Source organism: Centruroides sculpturatus, unplaced genomic scaffold (genome assembly GCF_000671375.1).
Source record: "Centruroides sculpturatus isolate CEXI.00-Female unplaced genomic scaffold, Cexi_2.0 scaffold74, whole genome shotgun sequence".
Lineage (NCBI taxonomy): Eukaryota > Metazoa > Arthropoda > Arachnida > Scorpiones > Buthidae > Centruroides > Centruroides sculpturatus.
Window position 1 is genome coordinate 269,864 of NW_019384309.1, and position 18,793 is coordinate 288,656.

The 18,793-nt window shown below is 35.0% G+C and overlaps 1 protein-coding gene across 2 annotated transcripts in view; it reads right to left on the reverse strand.

The window, feature by feature from the left end:
• Positions 1 to 819: 819 nt before the first annotated feature.
• The window catches only part of LOC111620603 (E3 ubiquitin-protein ligase HERC2-like), a 124,590-nt gene continuing 106,616 nt past the window's right edge, over positions 820 to 18,793 (reverse strand). The window contains exons 58-66 of one of the 2 annotated variants that reach the window (XM_023362572.1): positions 17,126 to 17,421; positions 16,756 to 16,839; positions 15,465 to 15,606; positions 14,149 to 14,343; positions 13,008 to 13,142; positions 5,939 to 6,101; positions 2,243 to 2,348; positions 1,945 to 2,157; positions 820 to 1,435 (exon numbers count right to left, since the gene is read on the reverse strand). In XM_023362572.1, coding sequence (XP_023218340.1) covers positions 1,148 to 1,435; positions 1,945 to 2,157; positions 2,243 to 2,348; positions 5,939 to 6,101; positions 13,008 to 13,142; positions 14,149 to 14,343; positions 15,465 to 15,606; positions 16,756 to 16,839; positions 17,126 to 17,421 — 1,622 coding nt within the window. In that variant the 3' untranslated portion in view covers positions 820 to 1,147. The remainder of the gene's footprint in view (positions 1,436 to 1,944; positions 2,158 to 2,242; positions 2,349 to 5,938; positions 6,102 to 13,007; positions 13,143 to 14,148; positions 14,344 to 15,464; positions 15,607 to 16,755; positions 16,840 to 17,125; positions 17,422 to 18,793) is intronic. The other variant, XM_023362577.1, reaches the window with a different exon arrangement.

The following is an 18,793-nucleotide window of genomic DNA, read 5'->3' on the forward strand; positions in this document are numbered from 1 at the left end:
CTTTGAGCCTTCTACTGCCCCCCTGAAAGCCTCCAGCGCCCACAAGGGGGCGTTATCGCCCACTTTGAGAAACGCTGATCTAGATCTATCTCTTCCTTAGAAAGGACTGGTGTCACATTATAGCTACATGGGGCACAGGTGAATTTGAATTGGGGGAACCCTGCATACAGTGCTGACTTTAGACAGTTTTCTTCGGGGAAAATATTTTCTTATAAGATTGGTTTGGGTCCACCTGTTTGTGGGGGCACCGGGCAATTGCCCATAAGGTAACACACAACTGGAGTGGGCATTTGGTTTATACATTAGAATATGGATTTTGGATGTTTCTCATTCGAGTCTATTGTCGTTCGAACGGTTTCCTAACTGATGCTCAACTACAGAACCACAAAAATTTGAAAAACTGATGCTAGGGTCTTAACCTTTCTTGATGCCTTGTAATGTTAGTGCTTTTTCCCATCCATTTATCGAGCAGACGTGCAAGAACTGTCTTAGATTGAGCAATAACAGTGACAATTTCTCTTTGAGATCATCCTTATTTCCATTTCTGACAATTCTGTCCCATGAGGCATGATTGTAATGCGATATAATGTCTTACATTTACTCAAAATGCTGCATGCTCTAGTCTTATAATTTTTTTACGGAGTGTAACTCAATATAGTGGGTTGTTATGCAGATGTAATACAGGATTTTGAATAAATATGTGGAAAATAATATTCTAGTTGCACTAAACCCATTTTTTTAAAATGGGTTTAGTGCAACTAGAATCTTTTTTTAATTTTTCAAAAAACTTTATTGCTTAATTTTTCAAAAAACTTTATTGTACAAGCAAGCATAGATAAAAAAATGAAATAAGTTTATGTAGCGACGATACAAATCTCCACACTCGATTAACCGTACCTTAAATATACAATTGATAATTGAATAAAAACCTTTCTTCTTTGATTAAAAAACAAGCAAACTTACCGTTTTCTAACAGTTAATATATAAATTAAATTTTTTGGGAATGTTTTTTTTAAATTTATTTATTTATTTACAAAGCAATATGTTACAGTCACACGGATCTGTTTTAACCGCTCTCGAAGACGGTTAAATGAGAGTAACGAACGTCTGACTAGAATATATCACAGCGTGGATTGTGAGGAGCGTCTCACTGAGAATTGACAGAGACAGAATCGACGAGTGGTTCCTCGGAAGCCAGACTGTCTACGTCGTCGCTGACACTGTCGGCCGAACTGTTGCCTTCGATGCCCACTTCCCCGTCATTGAGGGCCACTCGAGCGTAATCGTCTGTGTCTATGGACTTGCAGAAGTGAATCGCATATTTGAGTTTCTCGCGCAACACCGCTTTGCATGAATATCTTGGCATCTTCAGCAGAAAGAAGCATGTGTAACTCTCAGGTAGAAAGTTATCTGGTGGGTTATATTTGTCCAGAACCTACAAATAACCATTATAAAAAATACTGTAATACATGCTTCAAATGTTCATCATCACATATATTGTGTATCTCTCAATTAAGCATTAAACATAGTGAAAAGAGTCCCAAACTAATCTATGTATGTCCAAAAATTTGTAATTTTGAATGCAGCGTGCAAGCTATTTTCTGTTTAAAGCTTAGCTTCTAGCTATTGATGAGCATTTCAAATATATTTATTTGCTATTAAAACATTTTATGTTATTTTAGAAATGAATATTAATCAAAATATGTAAAATGCTTCTCGGAAAATTAATTCCACAATTATTCAGGTTTAAAATCATCCTCAAACAATTTTAACTCGAAAAACCTGTATATTAAGAAAATTTAAACTAGCAGAAAACAAAGTAATGGTTTCTAAAGGTGATAAACCCAAAGTCTTTAGTCAGAACTTTAATTTTGATATTTTATAGAAATTAAAGACGATATTTGTATTTTACAATAAATTTTGCAATAAATTTCAAATTGTTACCTGTAAAACAAAATCTCGTCCACGAAAATCTGCAATAGTTCTTGGTAGTCTCGTCCGACCCCACACGAATCGAAGGAACAGTGATCGTTCTGTATTAGAAAATTCTTCCATCACTTCCCAAAACCATCTGACCAGAGGGGCGTCACTTTCGATACCTTTGTATGTGGCAACTGCTTTCAAGAGTTGAATGGGAATATCCGGACTTCCACACACCTTTTTTCAATAAGCGTACAGAAATATGTTCGTATTTCTACATAAATTTAACTTATTTATTTTACAGTATTAAGGTACGTCTTACCATTGTTTCTAGTTCGTAACCTGTAAAGAGAGAAAGCAAAGGGACAGGAATAACCTTGGCCATTCCTTCTCGTACTGCAGCAACTTGTTCATCAAATTCATGTAACCTAAAAAATTAATATATAGTATGTAATATTAGAAATCTCTTTTTAGTCTTTAACTACACTGCTATCCATTAATAATGCTACTTCAAAAAGGAAAGCAAATAGCAGAATCATATTTATTGTATACGTACAATATAATGGGAGGAAGACATGATTAAACTGATAGGTAATTTTGAGGTACAGAGCATGCAGAAATCACTATCAAGAGCAACCGCTTCTGGCAGCAATAATAGCTGTAATCCGACTAGACATTGAGTCGAACAGCACTTGCATGGCAGTTATGGGTACATCAGTTCGTGCAGCTTCAACTCTATTCCAGAGTTCATCTATCATACTGGCTGGCAAATGGAGGTGTGCCAGTTTCTCGGCAACCATTGACCAGACATTCTCAATTGGTGACAGATCTGGAGAACGTTCTGGCCAAGGCAATAGTCAAACAACCTCTGTATACAGGAAGATTGGGACAGCATGGGCAATATGCAGTCATGCATTTTCTTGTTGAAAGGTAGCATGATGGAGGCTTCAAAGATAGGGCACAGCAACAGGCCTTAATACATCAGAAATGTAACCGCAGCTGTCCAAATTAATGGCTATGTGAATAAGAGGTGACCAGGATGTGTACCCAATGGCACCCCATACTATCACTCCAGGTACTGGGCCCGAATGCCAATGACTAATGCAAACTAGCAATGATCATTCCCCTCAGTGCCTCCACATATGGATCAGCCATCATGATGCTGTATACAGAACGGGACTTTGTCTAAAAAGACGACATGATGCCACTCCTGCATCCATATTTGTCATTGAATGCACCATTGTAGGCATGCGTGTCTCTGCTTCAGCATCAAGGAAAGCTACAGCAATAGTTGCCATGCTGATAATCCATGGTGCTGCAGACATCTCTGCACTGTCCATGCAGACACTTGTTCTGAAAATGACCCAAGTTCCTGAGTCAGGGTACACGATGTGTCTGTACAATCCCATAAAGCCATGTAGATAAGAAGTTTGTCCTCTTGAGTGTCAATGACTGGGAATTGCTGAGATCTTGCATGGTGTTCTGTATGGCACTCCAGGACCCATTGATTCCATATTCTTGTGACAGTCCTGGGATCATGACCAATGTAAGCAATAATAGTGCACAATGAAATGATAAACTGCAGTCCCAGTAGCTACAATTCTACCATGATCAAACTCTGACACTTGCTGGTAGGCATTCCTTCTTCTTACACAAGGCATAAAAAACCTTTACACAAGCAATCAATGTGTAAATGCAATTTCTTTATGAGAAATCCACTTTATGATCTTTCCTTTTATACAGACTGTAGGTGGCCATACTCCTACCTGCTTTGCAAGCATGTGTTGAAATGCTAATCATTTGCATATCCCAGCATGTACTTCTCATGCAAATTTTGCATTTGTTGCTTGCCACCTTCATGGTATAGCAATTTTAACAGGCAGCAGTGTATTTATAATACAATATCTTCATATTTATTATACAACTAGCTGCAAGGACCCGCTTCGCTGGGTTTTTATTTGTTCGTACATTTGTATGTAATATAGTTTTTTTTATATATATAAAAGACTGTTTTTCTAAGTAATCTAGAATCTAGCTGCAAGGACCCGTTTCGCTGGGTTTTTAAAAAGTAACGATAGTGAAGATTAAGATAATTACATTATAGCCAATCTTATCCGTTTTCACAGAATGCAAGAATTAGGTCCCCCGTTTCCAGACTAATTAGAGACCTGGTCCCGATTCTATTTCTGAACGTCTCCTGTTCACGTCTGGTCAAACGAACTATTTTCAACGTTTTTGGAACGTTTACAATCGTTCTATAATCGAACCAATATTCAAATTTTATGTTCGAATTAAAACATTCGAAATAGAAAGCCAGTTTCAACCACTTTCAGCCTCATATCTTCCGCACCCTTATAGCTATCGAGACGCAACCCCCCTGGTGCACGAATGGAGACTTGGGGCTACTACCACATACAAACACCATTCACGTGCGATGTGTAGTTTTGGCGGAAAAGTGAAATATAGGGACATACATGTCCATTTATATATATATAGATTATCTTTATTTACTATAAAGCTGGTTCCACATGTTTGGTAATCACCAACTGTTGATTCATTCCTTTGATTTGGCACAACATAGAAACAAGGAGTGGAAAACGGCAAATACCAAATATTAGTCATGAGTAAATCACGATGGCCTAAGAGTCAGATAACTTTTCCACATTCAAATACAGTAGGACCATAATTATCTACATTTATGTGGACAGATAAAGACTTATAAAGGTGTATTAAAGATGTAGCAATGCTGTTGGCATACTGACAAACACGACCACAGTTGGCAACACATTGACAATATCCAAATAAATAGAAAGTTTGCAGTTGGGAGGGGTTCACAAATTCCAACATTTTTGCAAGTCAGCAATTTATATTTCTAAGTTATTTAAACATCTCAAAAGCTGATTCATTAGTATAAGACCACACCAACTGCCATATAATGTCGGGCTCTTTTCTGATGATTATAATTTTAATAACTAATTAATTTGTCACTAGAGGGAGGTGTTAGGCATGATCTCAAATAAAATTTAATAATTATAATTTAATTAAATAATTTTAGAATATTCTGGAAGAAAAGAATCAGCCCAGAGCGGGACTCAAACCCACAACTCCTGCTTGCCATGCAGATGCATTGCCAATTACACTACCCAGACCTCCAGTCTGATCTCCTGTTCCAGGTATATTTAACTACGATATAACCATCATTGGTTACTTATGGTGCTAACTGGGGATGCATTCAGTTCCCTCGTCCTATAAACTCCCACACAAGGCACTCAGCCAGCCACTGAATACCCAGCATGGTGTAAGTATATATATATAAGCATCTTCTCAAAACCAATGTTTTTGGCATGTTATACAGCAGTTGGTGTGGCTTTATACTAATGAATCAGGTTTTGAGATGTTTATATGTATATACCATACTGGGTATGCAATGGCCGGCTGAGTACCGTGGGTAGGAGTTTACAAGATGAGGGTGCTGAATGCATCCCCAGTCAGCACCATAAGTAATCAATGATGGTTATATATGGTTATATTGTAGTTAAATATACCTAAAAGAGGCGATCGGACCAGAGGTCTGAATAGTGTAATCGGCAATGCATCTGCACGGTAAGTAGAATTGTGGCTTCGAGTCCCGCTCCTAGCCGATTTTTTTCTTCCAGAATATTCTAAAATTACTTAATTAAATTATAATTATTAAATTTAATACGAGATGGTGCCTAACACCTCCCTCTAGGAAAAAATTAATTAGTTTTTAAAATTATAATCAATAGAAAATAGCCCAATGTTATATAGCAGTTGGGGTGGCTTTAATGTTATATAGCAGTTTGGTTTCACATTTTTTTGGTTTTTTTGGAGATAAATGTGAGATAAACTTGTATGTAAGAGAAATTTTTTCTTATGTATACTGAGTGATTTTTTAATTGAAAAGCAATTGTTATATTATATATCACAAGAAAGTGATTTTTCTCAAGTTTGTTATGACACAAGTAAGTTAAATTTAAAATATTAAATGAAAACTTACCTGTAATTCAATGCCAGTTTTATGTATTCCAATCGATTTTCAATAGTGATGCGATGATACTTGGAACTGAGACGAACATCCTGACCTGATGCACTCGAAGTGCTAAAGGGCATGTCTAAACGCTGAAAAGCTTCAGCTTCCATGTCTCTGATACACATAAGACCTACAAAAAAAAAAAAAAAAAAAAAAAAAAAAAAAAAAAAAAAAAAAAAAAAAAAAAAAAAAAAAAAAAAAAAACACAGGTGAAAAATATATAATTATTACTGTTTTCCTTAAAAAGTTTAGTTGTTAACACCATTATACCTAAAATGGGATTAACTATATTCTGTGTATGTCTGCATTCAAAAATTTATAAACCTTACTCCAGCATCAATTTATCCATTGCAACAATAAATAATCATTCAAATTATCTGTTGCAAGCGATATATTCCTGTAGTTGAATATATCACTTAATTTGTGAAATATTCATGCAAAATAATTAATAGAATTAGGTATACAGAATTAGGTATTAGTGTATGAAGTATAAAATTAACTTTGATTATAGTTATGGTGTTTATACATTTGACATCAACTTTTATGGGTGTTTTGCATTATTGTTGTTATTGTTGAACATGGTATTTTTTATTTGTTAGTTTCTTTTATAAATGTTTAATTACAATGCCATAATGTCGAACATATATGTATGTAACCTGACTGAAGAGGACTGTTGGATTGTCTGAAATGCATTCCAAAATATCTTGAATAATAATCAAAAAGATAAATCCAACAGGTTCATAGTTATTTATTACTAATTAGGTATTGTTCAACAACTAACGATCATATGATGAATAAAAACAAAAACTGTTTTATATATTTTTAAAATCATGATTCCACTAATTTGGAAAAAAGCAATTATTTTAAACTGAGTTTATGATTCATAATTTCAAGTATATTTTGAACAGAAAAAAAACATAGTTATCTGACTTTTGGGCCACTCTGTAATTCTTTCATGTTTTGACCTTTGCCACATTTTGTAAATTTATAATAATGTGCTGATAAAACACAAACTACCTTAAGCCAAATGATTGCCGTAATTAGGCTTTTATCTATATACAGTAGATCCCCCTATAATACTGTAGATAATTCCGTGTTATATGAATTCCATGTTGAATAAGTCACTTAGATTTTACAAATATGTGTGCCGGGTTGTGAACGGCTCACATATTTGTAAAATCTAAGTGACTCTTACAACATGGAATTCATATAACACGGAATTATTTACAGTATTATAGAGGGGTCTACTGTAAATAAAAATGTAAGTGTTTGTTTGTTCAAAATCTTAAATCTCCGAAAGTTCTTAACCGATTGCTTTGAAATTTCATTGCATTCGAATACGTGCATGTTTTTATATTATATAGATGTTGACATTCCCCCGTGGGGTAGAGGGACAAAATTAAGGCTTACCGTAAATAACTCAGCTTCTATTATACTATTTTAGATGCGGTCTTTTGCACTTTTGATTGCGTTTTAATAGGGTACGTCAAGAGAATGTACACTAAGAAGGAATTTTTTGAAATTTCCTCTCCACGGGGAGTGTTATACATTTATAATAGATACATTTTGAGCCACAGCAATGCATGGCCAGGTGCAGCTAGCTATGCTATAATTAATAATTAGAAACTAAGTAAGTTTGTACTAGAGGTAGACATTAGGCACCATCTCTTATGTAAATTAATAATTATAATAATTTAATAATTTATTAAATAATTTACATTCCTGGGAAAAAAGAACTAGCCCAGAGTTGGACTTGAACCTGCAACCTCTGCTTATCATGTAGTGCAGTGTTCTGCAACCGGTGTGCCGTCACAAGGTGTAAGGTGTGATGTGAACTTTTCTACTAATTTCAAGCTTTATTTATATATTTTTATCACAGTTGCTGTGCTTCTTATGCTTGTATTTCAAGTGTTATCTCATAAGTGATGCAGCACTTATGAAATAAGATGATGTTCATTTATTCTTTATTACAAGCCATGCATTTTTATGTATTTTAAGAAATTAAATGTAAAATAAATTTGCTCATGGGTGTTGATGTCTGTTTAATAATAATAATAATAATAATAATAATAATAATAATAACTCTCCCGTGGTCACCACCTGGTCGTGGTGGGAGAGCCCAGTAGTTTTACAGATCCATAGGGCAATGCAGGCTGGAGCACAAGCTCCTGGTAGGGACACCCATGCCAGTAAGGTCTATGGGGAGAAATGAAGCTAAGAGTGACCACACACCCACATTCTGTGGAGATAATCATTATGGTAGTAACCAGATCTAAGTATGATACCGGCTCGGACGTCGCCCGGGTTAACAAGGTCCGCGTTCGTGGGTTAGGCAGAGGCTCACGTTCGAAAAATAGGCTCCAGTCTCCCTTGGTTACCGGTGGCGAAAGCAGCGCCGGCCCAAGCATGGCTACTGCAATGCCCTCAACAGATGTGAGGAATCAACCTAGCCTTGGTGTTTCTGTGGCAATGCATCCACAGACCACAAAGGCTGGAAAACCACGCCAACGGATGAAATGGACAACAGAAATGAACGAGTTTATCATCCGCACTTACTACACCATCACAAGACTCGAAACAAACATGACAGCATACAGACAACAACTACACCACAGATTCACACAACAATATCCTCACCTCACTGTCACCGAACAAAGGGTTGTTGATCAAAAACGAACAATTATACACAACAACCTTATCCCACAAACAACACTTGAACTTATCAAACAACAGGTTGCTGATCAAATACATCAACAGACAGAAACATTTAACATTAATGAAGATCACGTAACCTGTCAGGATAATCCAGCAACAAGCACTGATTACAGCACACACACAACAAGTACCACTAATGATACTGCAGGCACTTCCCCATCCATCACTGATAACGTAGACATAGAATTAGTTAATACGCTCTCACTTATATTTCAGGAAACACTCATTAAATATACTGGTACAGATCCCACACAAAGACCACGAATACCAAAAATCAACACGTCAAAGGCAGTAGGAAAAACACTAGATTATGTAAACACTCACTTACTACCAAACTACATTCATTCAATTTCTACACTCTCAGACATTCATACATTAGTTTATGCTGGGGCAGTCACAGTAGTAACACACCATGGACTGAAAATACACTCACAGACAGACACACACAAAACACAATTCTATCATAAGCCTGCCTGGCAGAGAAGAATAGAAACACAAATAAATGACATTAGACAGCAATTAGGCAGGCTGACACAATACACTAAAAACAACATAACACCCAAATTAAAGAAACAACTCAAAAACATTTTCAAGAAAATTAAAACACACACAAAACATGAACATCACAACACACACATTACAGAATACATCGATACACTAAAACAAAAACTCGCAGCCAAAGCACGTAGACTCAAACGATACAAAACATGTACACTACGAAAACAACAAAATAAATTATTCACAAACAATGAAAAACTTTTCTACAGACAAATCAGTACCAAAACAAACACTGATACACAGCACAGTGGCACACCAACAGAAGAAGAACTCACAACTTATTGGTCTTCTCTTTGGTCCAATGCTGTTACACACAATGCTGATGCAGGCTGGATCGAGGAGGAGAACAGAAACTTGCACAACATACCAACTATGCCCTGTGCTGAAATAAACGTACACGACATTCGCTACGCTGTTAACAGAACACACAACTGGAAGACACCTGGTGTAGACAACATTCACAATTTCTGGTACAAAAAGTTTACATCACTGCACCAGGAACTAGCTAAACATCTAACACACATCATCATCAATCCACAAGACATGCCAAAATTTCTTACTCAGGGCATCACCTACATGAAACCTAAAAACAACAAAACCACAGACCCCACACAATACAGACCAATTACATGTCTTCCAACACTCTACAAATTATTGACATCCTGTATCACAAACAAAATATACAAACATGTTGAAGAACACGACATTCTTACAGAACAACAAAAAGGTTGCCGTAGAAATCACAGGGGATGCAAAGAACAGTTACTCATAGATTCAGTCATTCTACGGCAAGCACACAAACAACACAGAAACATACACATGGCATATATAGACTACAGAAAAGCATTCGACAGTGTTCCACACAGTTGGCTGCTACATATTCTACACATGTACAAAATACATCCATCACTCATTGCATTCTTCGAAAACACTATGCAGCACTGGAGAACAACACTACATCTCAGGGTTAGTAACACTTCCATACAAACAAACGAAATATTCATTAGGCGAGGAATTTTTCAAGGAGATTCCTTGAGTCCTCTCTGGTTCTGCCTAGCCCTGAATCCATTATCCAACATGTTAAACAACACGCAATATGGCTACAATATCAGACATGAAAAAACAACACAGTTTACACTGTCACATCTCATGTACATGGACGACATAAAACTTTATGCATCCACACAAAAACAACTTCATCAACTCCTACAAATCACACATTCATACACTAAGGACATACAAATGGAGTTTGGCCTAGACAAATGCAAAAAACTTCACATAGAAAAAGGAATCCTGAAGAAAGAAGATTTTGCACTTGGAAATGGAGACGTTATTGAATCCATGGAAGAGGGCGAGTTCTACAAGTACTTAGGATTCCAACAGGCCAAACTAACAGAACATACACAAATAAAGCAACGATTAATTAAAGAATACCAAAGTAGGTTAAACGCTATACTTAGAACACAGTTAAATGCAAAACACACAGTTAAAGCAATAAACACATATGTCATCCCAGTACTCACATACTCTTTTGGAGTTATACATTGGACTCACACAGATCTCGAGCAACTCCAAAGGAAAACAAGAACAACACTTACTAAGCATAAACAACATCATCCTAAATCCGCCACAGAAAGATTAACCCTTCCACGTAAAGAAGGCGGACGTGGCCTGATTGACATAGTTAACCTTCACTACAAACAAATACAGTCACTGCGAGAGTTTTTCTACAAGAAACAAGAAACATCACAGTTACATAAAGCAGTAACTCTAGCAGACTCAAATAACACACCATTAAACTTACACTCACAACATACAGACATGACACAACATATAAAAAGCATAGACAACATTAAGCAATCATGGGCTCAAAAGGCTCTCCATGGCAGGCATCCTTACGACCTGGCCCAGGATTTTGTTGACAAAACTGCGTCAAACAGCTGGTTAGATCGGGGATGCCTCTTTGGGGAGACGGAAGGATTCATGATTGCCATACAGGATCAGGTCATAAATACTAAAAACTACAGAAAACACATACTCAAAGATACAACACTCACAAATGACACATGCAGAAAATGTCACATCATGCCAGAAACTATACAACACATCACTTCTGGTTGCAAGCTCTTGGCACAGACAGATTACTTACATAGACACAATCAAGTAGCAAATATAATACACCAAGAGCTTGCAAAGAAACACAAATTGGCAGACATCCACGAACCATACTACAAGTATATTCCACAGACAGTATTGGAAAATAACACGCACAAAATGTATTACGACAGAGCCATAATCACAGATAAAACAATTTACCACAACAGACCAGACATCACACTCATTGACAAACACAATAAAATCACATACATTATAGACATAGCCATTCCAAACACTCACAATGTACAAAACACATGCACTGAAAAAATTAGCAAGTACACAGAACTCGCCCAGGAAATAAGGCATCTGTGGAGGATGGATAGGGTGCTTATTGTACCTGTCGTTCTCTCCTGTACAGGTGTGATACCACACACACTACACAAAAGCCTGGGAACATTACAATTGAATAGAAATACATACATCACACTACAGAAGGCCACTATATTGAATACATGCCATATTGTTAGGAAATTCCTTAATACAGACACCGACACACACATTTAATTTTAGTTTTGTTTTGGTTGCTATGCCTTGACTCTGGTCCGGCATAGTACACAGCCACCGGTGTGTACCGAGTATAACCCACCAAACCCAACACATAATAATAATAGGTTACTGGCATTACGTAATTCTATTAATAGTATCATATCATATGCTTTTGAGGGGAATAACATTTTGGTGTGCCGTGTCGAGACATGTCAAGTCATGGATGTGCCACGAATAGAAAAAGCTTGCAGAACACTGATGTAGTGCACTTGCCAGTTATGTCATCTGGACCCTGAGCAAGCCTTCACTTCCAGACATATTTAAATTTAGATATAACCATTAATAGCCCAATTAATTACAGTGATCGTTTGGCTTAGTATCAATACATTGGCCTTTGAAATATTTATATGTACAATCTACATTTCTTATGATTTCTTTATGCCATCTATCATATCCTAATAGGTTGTAGCCTGAAAAAAGTGTAGAAATTAAACAATATCTTATTATGAGAGAGAACTTTTTCAAAGCTATTCAACACTCACCACATAAACAAAGAAAACCACTAGCTAAAACCAATGAAATACAAATAAACTAAAAAAAGATACTTGTAATTATAGCCCATTCCAAACATCTATTTGTAAGAACACTTGAGGAGTTATTAATATGGTTGTTAATATTAGGACTGGGTACTGAATTTGACCCCTGGATGTGGGTGCCATCAAATGACAAAACAAGAAATCACCCTGTCAAATCTATAACACGATAATATATACTTTTATATGAGAAGGAATTTATTAATAGGCTGCCTTAATTCTATTTTTATCAACTTTAGGACTACATCACAGATTTTATAATACTTGCACAAAAAAGTTCCATAAACAGATAAAATTTCTTTTTGTTTAGTTGCTTTCTTGGCATCTTTATCATATATTTTAAGCTCATTAATTTCATTTTTTAAAAAAATATTGTAAAAAATATAACTCAAATCAAGATTTTTCAATTCTTATATCAGTATGGTCCTTTGGACAATATTAAAGACATTTATCATTTATGGAGCATATTTTCTAAATATTAATTTAAATTAAAATGATTAAGCTGATAAGTTTAATAAACAAATTACCTGGAACGTAGTCTCTGTCCACTTCTGTAAGATCTGCAGGATTAAGGGGCATTCCTGCCAACTGTTTCCATACTGGTTCTGCTAAAGTAATGCTCAATGGACTACCAGTTCTCATTGCTATTCCCATTAATATCCCTGTAAAAATACTTAGTATTAAAATAAACTAAATAAATTATATTTAACAGTATTAATTTAATTTTAAATGTTTAGATTTTTCAGTGGTTTAGTGTCAGTCATTTATGTACAAGAAATGACTTCTGGAATTTGTAATTGATTTTATGGAAAAGAGAGAGAGAGACATATGCATATGAATGCTTGATAATCTTTATTTATCCTTATTACACAATGAAGCACACTCAATAGACACCAGGCTTTACTTTACATCGGTCTTTATTCTGTTGTTTAAGTGCCGATACACATTTTGGGCACTCACCCCTCTTCTGTTGGCTTTCTGTTATTCGATATTTAGCGACAGAAGAGAGGAAGTGCCCAAAATGTGTATCAGCACTTAAACAGCAGAATAAAGATGAATGTAAAGTAAAGCCTGGTGTCTATCGAGTGAGCTTCATTGTGTAATAAGGATAAATATATATAAAAGACATGGTTTCAAATTGGAAGATTGATAATATTATTATAGTATGCACCAGAAGAGAATCCAATCTAAAAGATGTATCTAAAACACATAAAATAATAGTCTTTATTTATAAAATTCAGTTTTGAAAAACAAACAAACATTTCTATTATTTCTAAATGAGTTATTAACAATTCTAATAATAATCCAGTTTATAGTTCAATGATCGCATGGAATTTCAAGGTCACTAGCCATTGCTGGAGTTGACAAGATCATCATCTACTTTATAGTTGAATTCTTGCAACCAGATAATTTGACACAGCATATGATTTGCATCAAACGTCAAAGTTAAACATCGTTCAACTAAATGTGAGTCTGTAATTTGATATCTAGCAGAGCTGAGGATAGTAAATATAGTGGAACTTTGTGAACTCTGTTATTACAGCACCACAGTGATACTGGACTATAAAAAAGACCCTTACTTTTACATAAAAAAAGGCAGCTCTAAATTTAATCCATAATTTTCATTAGTTATATTTTTTTATATTTAAAACATAGTAACACTTTTACCTAGAAAACGAAACATATTCATGTGAAGCGGAGACCTTGCTGCAGAATTAAGCAAGAAACAGTCTCTGTTTGTGCCCGCTTCATCTCGTCCATTAGGAGTCAACATGAGAAGTGGCAATGATCCATTCTGTAATTCGTCACACATTTCGGCTATGGATTCGCTATATCCTCCACCGCAATCATCTACGCTTTCTCCTGCAAAAAGAATAATTAATAATTAAAACTGATATAAATATTAATCTTTTGAATAAATTTATCTTGTGAGAGATCGGACTTGGTAAGAGGAAAACCCCACAATTTTATTTGGGAATTTTTTGAAAGAAAATTCATTTTTCGTTTTGAAAAAAAAATTTATTTAAATCTCAGAGAGAAAAAAAACTTTTTCCATTTTATTATCGGAGGATGAGTGCAATTCTCTTCCCGGAGTTGTTTCCTTTCCCAGGGAACTCAGAATGCGTCACTGGAAACTATAACAAAAAATTCACTATTGGTGGAAAACAACAACGTGACTTGGAAATAAAGAGGAGACCTCAAGGAACAGTGAGATGGGTCGAGAATCTGCGAGAATATTCCCTGTGTGCCAGCTGAAAGGATTTATCATCATCGCTGGTCGCCGCGCGCCCCTCCTGAATATCCTCTGATTCTCCGGGAACACCTACGAAGAACTAATGGATCTCAACTTTTGATACACTTTAACCACCATCCAAGGCAACAGAGACATTCCCAAGCCTCCTCAATGACTCCACCGACATCTGGAAATCCGTACATAGTGCTTCAGGTTAATAACGACCCGCGATGTTATGTAAGCTCTCTCTCCAACTCGGTTCTTGCAAAGAAGCTTTAGAGGAAATACCCTTTTATAGAACTAGTTTAATAAACGAATTTTGTTATTGTTAGAATTGTGTTGGGTGAACTTCTTCAAGCAGTCTCCATCCCGAGTCCAACCACCCACAGACGCGACTGCTCGTGTGTAAATGCGAACGTAACGGTCTCTGTGTCTACCCAGAAGACAAAGTGGTGCAGTCCTGATAAATTTGTCATCGCAGTCTTTGCCGATGCAATGTCGACCCTTCGGTCCTGTGGTGCCGAAGCATAGAGGGAGCCCTTCGGCATTGTCACAATCTTAGATATATCTTATGCCGTTTTTACAAGTATTGTATAATTCAATGTCAAACTATTTCAATATTTTTCCGGCTCATGTAAAATTAGCATCCAAGAATTATTATAGAACAAATAACATGTTCTGTTATTTTGAAATTATAACCAGTTAATTATAACAATTAAACTTATAATTTATTAAATAAATACGTGTTTACCCATAAATTTCACTTTCCACACTCGATGAGGAAGGAGCAAACTCTCTTGTGTCAAAAGACCCATTCTAGATACCATTTGACCAAATACTGATTTTGTTCCGTCCGGACCAGCCAGTCCACCTTTCGATCTCGACCGTTTCACCTAAATATCAACAATTTTAATCAAATTAAAGTTATATATATTAACAGATTTTTATGTTATAACAAGTAAAAATTATTGCAATGTCTTCACAATGCTTGGCTACAATTTTTAATTTATTAATTTAAAATATATGCTTGCCACCTCAAATTAGTAATGTCTTCGCCCTGTATATCATACTTTTCCTGTTAACAATAGAGTTGTGCCAGTTAAAGTGAGTCATTTGATGCAAAATTGGTAGTTCGACAACATCAACATGTTTTGGTCGAAAGAATTCTGGCCTCCCAACAGCCCAGATTTGAATCCTTTGGACTTCTATTTATGGAACTTAGTTGAAAGGGTCACAAACAACTCCAGATATCCAAATGTCACATCATTGAGAGCGCTATTGATGCGGCATTTGCCAATATAAACCGTGACACATTAAAGCGCGCCTGTGCATGCTTCAGACCAAGAATGGAGGCAGTCATTCAAGCAGGAGGTGGATATATTGAGTAAATGTATTCTTTATGACCTTACAAACAATGTGATTAAAACAAATTTTGTAAACCTTTTCGGTTTTTGCAATAAAAAATATGTTTCGAAAAAATGTGTAATTTGTCCAGATTTTGGTGCTGCATCCTGTATATATACGCAAGAATAATTTATTACAAGAGCTTGTCTAGCTTGTTTAGTATTTTTTTTTAGATTTATAAACAATATCATATAATCTAGCATAAAGAATATACTAAACTACAAATATTTCTGAAAATTTTTTACTAATTTTTACGTCATTTAGTTTAGAATTAGTATAATAGATTAATTGTACACGTTAAACAAAACTTGAATGTGTTAAAGAAATCAGATTAAGTGCTTTTTGAGACTATCAGCCTTATCTTCAGAATGTAGAATATGAAATTTTGTCAATCTGATTCCATCCTCAGATTGACAAAATTTCATATTCTACATTCTGAAGATAGTCCCAACAAACACTTAATTCAAATAAATAACCCAACTCCTTTAACCCATTTGAGTTTCTTCCTTTAATTAATACCAACGAAGTTATCTTTCCTGGCTTTGGATTGTATATGTCATTTTAAATTTACAAATTTCTGAAATATAACTTTTATGCTGTTAAATAAATTCTCTTGTTTTAATGAACTTTTTACTTACTTGAATTCTGTTCAGTTCTATTATTGGACCATGCTGTCTGTCGCGAATCATTGTAGCTTGAACAACTTTCCTAAAAGCTGTTTCCTGTTGTAAAGAATATAATGTTATTAATGTACAGATATTTAACAAAATGCAATTCGTTAACTTTTAATGCTCTATAAATTTCAATTTTACAAATTATAATTATAAATGTAAGTATAAATTAATTATAATGTAATCATTTATAAGTATAATTATATATATATAATTATAATTATACTTATAAACGATTAATGTGGAAGATGGCTTTTCAATGCTTAGTCTAGCTAATATTAATATTTGCATTAGGTACGCAATGTTCTTTTTAATTTAAATAACATTAAAAATTTACTTTTCCCGAAGAGATCAGAAGTCCTCTCAGTTTATCGAGACTGAGCGTAAAATTGTCGTTTTCCCCTCCGTGTTTCCAAGAGGGAGATAAATCAAACATTGGTATAGAAGGACAAAAAAGCTCGGAGAAGTGATAAAGCAGAGCGTAACGATTTCGTAAAACGGAAACAGGTACGTCCTGAAGATGATCGTATTCGAGAGGCACTGAAGTCGGCAGGCGACCCGTTGTACTTGGCTTGCAGGTCGACCAGGAGATCGTGTGAGCCGAACCGCAAGCGACTCTGTTAATTTTCTTCCCTATAAAACAGATAGGATAAATAAAGATGTTATGCTTAAATATACCAAAATTATGTACTTCAATAAATCATTTGTGTTATAGAAAGAAATTATTTAATTTATAAATTTTGATTCATTTGATATTTCTACCATGCTCTCATAAAACTAAACTTCGAATAGAAAGTATGTCGGATTTTCCCAACTCTACATTAATGTTTATAGTACAAAACCTTATAATATTTAAAAGCAATCTTTTGAAAGTGAATTTACATACAATTTATTATCTGTAAAATATATAAATGCTACAATATTATAATTCTCCTTTAAAATAACATGGAAAAATGTTGATTGTTTATACAAGAATAGATCAATAAATAAGGTAAAATATCTACAATAGAGATGAAGATGACTAATGCCCTACACCTTAAATCTATTGTGGTTACTGAGGTATAGTATTCCAACAACTGTGTTTTGGAACCATCTGGGTATTGTTCACGTGCAATTCCTCCATAAGGTATTACCATCACTACTGAGCAGTACTGCCAGACTATGGACAGTGTTCATGTCCGTCAGCTGGAAGAGAAGGATCATTCTCTTGAATGACAATATGAGACCACACACTGCCCAACATCTGTTCCCACATAAGAATTTTGAATATCCTCCCTAGAGCCCAGACCTAGCACCCAGCAACTTCCATCTCTTTGGACCCATTGAAAACATCTCCATGGACAATGATTTCCAACTTTAGAGAGCATGCAACAGGCTGTCATTGCTTGGCTAGACAATCTTGACACAAAATTCTTTTCTGAAGGAATGGATACATTGATTACCTGGTGATACAAGTGATTGGACAAATGTGGAAACATAGTGTTATTACCTATGTAGTTTACATCTTATGTCTGGAAGTATCTTCACATTTCTATTAACAAAAGTACATTCAGAAATAAATTTATTACCTATTTATTGATCCTTCCTTGTATGTAAATCATTTAGAAAAATTATCGATGTTGTTTACATTAGTAATTATCTTTTTTGAGCAAAATTTCTTTTCAAGCATTTCTAATTGATCTAAAATTTTGATCCTAAAAAGATTATTTGTGTTAATAACTAACTTTTTCAATGACAACATACTACATTACACCATGAATCTTTGTAGATGAGATGAGTAAACCTCTTATTTTTAATGTATCCTATATATTTTATTGATGTCAATATAATATCCTACTAATTTGTTAAAAGTAGAAATGCCTAACAAAAAGAAGTGTATTCTTATAAAAATATACGACAAGTCTTGTGTATAAATCATTAAAAAAATGATATTTTTAGTTTAGCAGATAATTTATTTGATCACAGTCGAATAGCTAAGGCAGTTAAAATGTCAACCTACTGCTCT